At 41.7% G+C, this 2,500-nt stretch overlaps 1 protein-coding gene across 5 annotated transcripts in view; it reads right to left on the bottom strand.

Moving 5' to 3' along the window:
- The window catches only part of LOC138012477 (semaphorin-5A-like), a 63,760-nt gene that overhangs the window by 21,100 nt on the left and 40,160 nt on the right, over nucleotides 1-2,500 (bottom strand). For all 5 annotated transcript variants that reach the window (XM_068859256.1, XM_068859258.1, XM_068859259.1 and 2 more), the window contains 2 exons: nucleotides 2,091-2,149; nucleotides 315-394 (listed from right to left, as the gene is read on the bottom strand). In XM_068859256.1, coding sequence (XP_068715357.1) covers nucleotides 315-394; nucleotides 2,091-2,149 — 139 coding nt within the window. The remainder of the gene's footprint in view (nucleotides 1-314; nucleotides 395-2,090; nucleotides 2,150-2,500) is intronic.

Genomic DNA, 2,500 nt, shown 5'->3' with positions numbered 1-2,500 from the left:
TTTTTTTTCGAAAATATGCTGCTAAAGGACAACATCAAAGGTGAATTAACTTTCATACTTTTGAATTCTGGACACTCAGTCCCTGGCACACCTTGATAACTTTGCAAATGTTTGCAAACACAATGAAATTATCTAATTCATTTTTTATACGAAAATGTGTCAATTACAATCAATCAATTAATTCCATGTTGTCGTCAAAGATCTTAACGTTCCCAGTCACGGTGTTAGTGACTATGATGCTATTGCGTGACGATGACTATGTTGTTTCCTCGCTTCATTATTTCATTCTACGTAAAAGCGTACTGTATACTTACTGGATAAACTTCCATTTCAGACAGAAGGCAAGGCTCGAAGATCGCTGGCAGTTGTGAAATTTTCATCACAGACCCTCGATCTAAAAAAGGACAGAATGTGAACATGCTCACCATGTAACAAAATCTCCTCAGGTACAAGGAGGAATGATCAAAAACCGAGTTTCCCTTTATAAAGGCGCTTAAATAAGGACGACGAAGGCGCCTACGAGAACGTCACAAAGCAATAGATGCAACGAATAAAAGCAGAGACTTCGCTCGCCCCAAATGTGAGTTTTAAATCTTGGTACATTTCTTTGCCGGTGAAGTTAAGTCCTTATCAGGTTTACGAGGGTAGCACGTAAAATGAACTTGTGGCCCTCAATCAAACAAGACTACAACACTGGGAATCCTGTGCCCGTGTAGTGCACGAGTGGGATCTTCAACGTCCAACAGAGTCTTGTGACTTATTTCATAAGTCGGGGTCTACGCTTTGCAATCCTTGTGCGAGAAGACTGGAAGGTGTAACCATTTGCCGATCAAATTACAAAAAAACAGCACTTTTTCCTTAGTTACTCAAAGACCCTGAGTGTTGGTTCGGCCGGAGTTTTGATCTCTCGACCGCCCGCAAAGTAAGTAGTCCGATGCCCAAGCAACTGGTCCACCCGGACAGCAGTCTGGGAAGTTTTCTTCTCGTCCTGCTAACGACGTGAAATCACGTGGAGGACGCGAGCACCTGACGATGAATTTCCAACGATATTCACACCAATTTTATACGTAGAATGTTCATTCATGTTTCATGCCGAATAACTTGGAATGATCTCGAAATGATCTCGACATGATTACAACAACGGGAAGCAAATTTTTCTGAGGACGTTCTCACCGTCGGCGTCGTCCCAGCTCAAGCTACCTATTCGTGTCATCCTGGAGGCGTTTTCCTTGGTGTGTGTGTGTGTGTGTGTTTGTGTTTGTGTTTGTGTTTGTGTAGATTGATTTTCTCATAAACCCAGGCCTTGCAAGATCATGATATACCAGGACCCCATTACTAGGAGCGTACAACTACTTTGTATTTGTGTAACGGTGTTGTTACAGACCGAGATATGTTTCGATTGATTTTCTCGCGAAACCAGTAATCGGGTGTCTCGTCGCAAGCCAAATCTGTGAAAATACCGTTACATAGACCTAGAATAGCCCTTGTCGGAGTTATCAGTGCCTGTGCCACATAAACGAGTCCAAGGGGTCATTTTGTATTGAATCGACCCTTAAGCCTCTTTTGCATGTAGTTTTAAAAGAAAATGTGCCTGCAGGCTTAACTCCAATAAGTTCCATTGGTCCTGCTTATGGGTTCCTAGACAAACCTTACATAATTATGGGCAAACGCTACTTTAAATGTTTCTTTCTCCGTGGAAACAATAAAAAAACCGTTTTCCCTTAAACATTTTGCGCTCAATGGCCGGGCAAAACGCTGTGCTATTGGATGTATTTTACAATTCGTTTTGCAATCATTTCGTGCGTGTGACCGCAACAAAAAACCTTCGCCCCGAAGAATAAAATCAAGTGTTTCAAACTAAAGTCAACATCTTTATGTAAACCCCTGGTATCTTCCTTCCACTAAATATGACCAGCAATCATTCAGAGTGTTTCCCAAATAAAACTGTGATTGAGCTTCATCTGATTCACCGTACTCTAGCGACAGAGCTTGTTCGAGTGCAGAACCGTGCAAAAGTCCTTTCAATCTAAACCAAATCAACTTACGGGGTACGAATTTTATAGATAATAAACATAAAAGTTCTGTTGTACCTGTTGAGGCATACACCAAGACATTCGGCCCAATATCATCCAGGGTAATGCTCGTCACCCTATAACAGTGTTTGGATCAGTACAACTACATTTTCATATTTGCAGGATTTAATCTCTCCACGTTCAGACTTTCAACAACACTCACGAAACGATCCACTCGCTCTTCTCGTTTCATGTAACACTGAAGTTTCTATATAAGATCCGTAGATTAACTCTTTCCTCTAACATTCCTTAAATATGGTAGATTTTAGTGTTGTCACGAAAAGAAGTGTAGCCATGTAAGTTTCCCTAGCAGGACGCAAATATCCGGATTCCCACACCGATGAACCAATCACCATTGACGGTGTTGAGACCCACCAAATAATGTGAATCTCAGGTTGTTGCCGCTGTATTGGACAACCTTCGCCCCA

The sequence above is a fragment of the Montipora foliosa genome, chromosome 8, assembly GCF_036669935.1.
Source record: "Montipora foliosa isolate CH-2021 chromosome 8, ASM3666993v2, whole genome shotgun sequence".
NCBI classification, from domain to species: Eukaryota; Metazoa; Cnidaria; class Anthozoa; order Scleractinia; family Acroporidae; genus Montipora; species Montipora foliosa.
The sequence above is the reverse complement of the archived record's forward strand: the minus strand, read 5'-3'. Positions and strand labels throughout refer to the sequence as shown.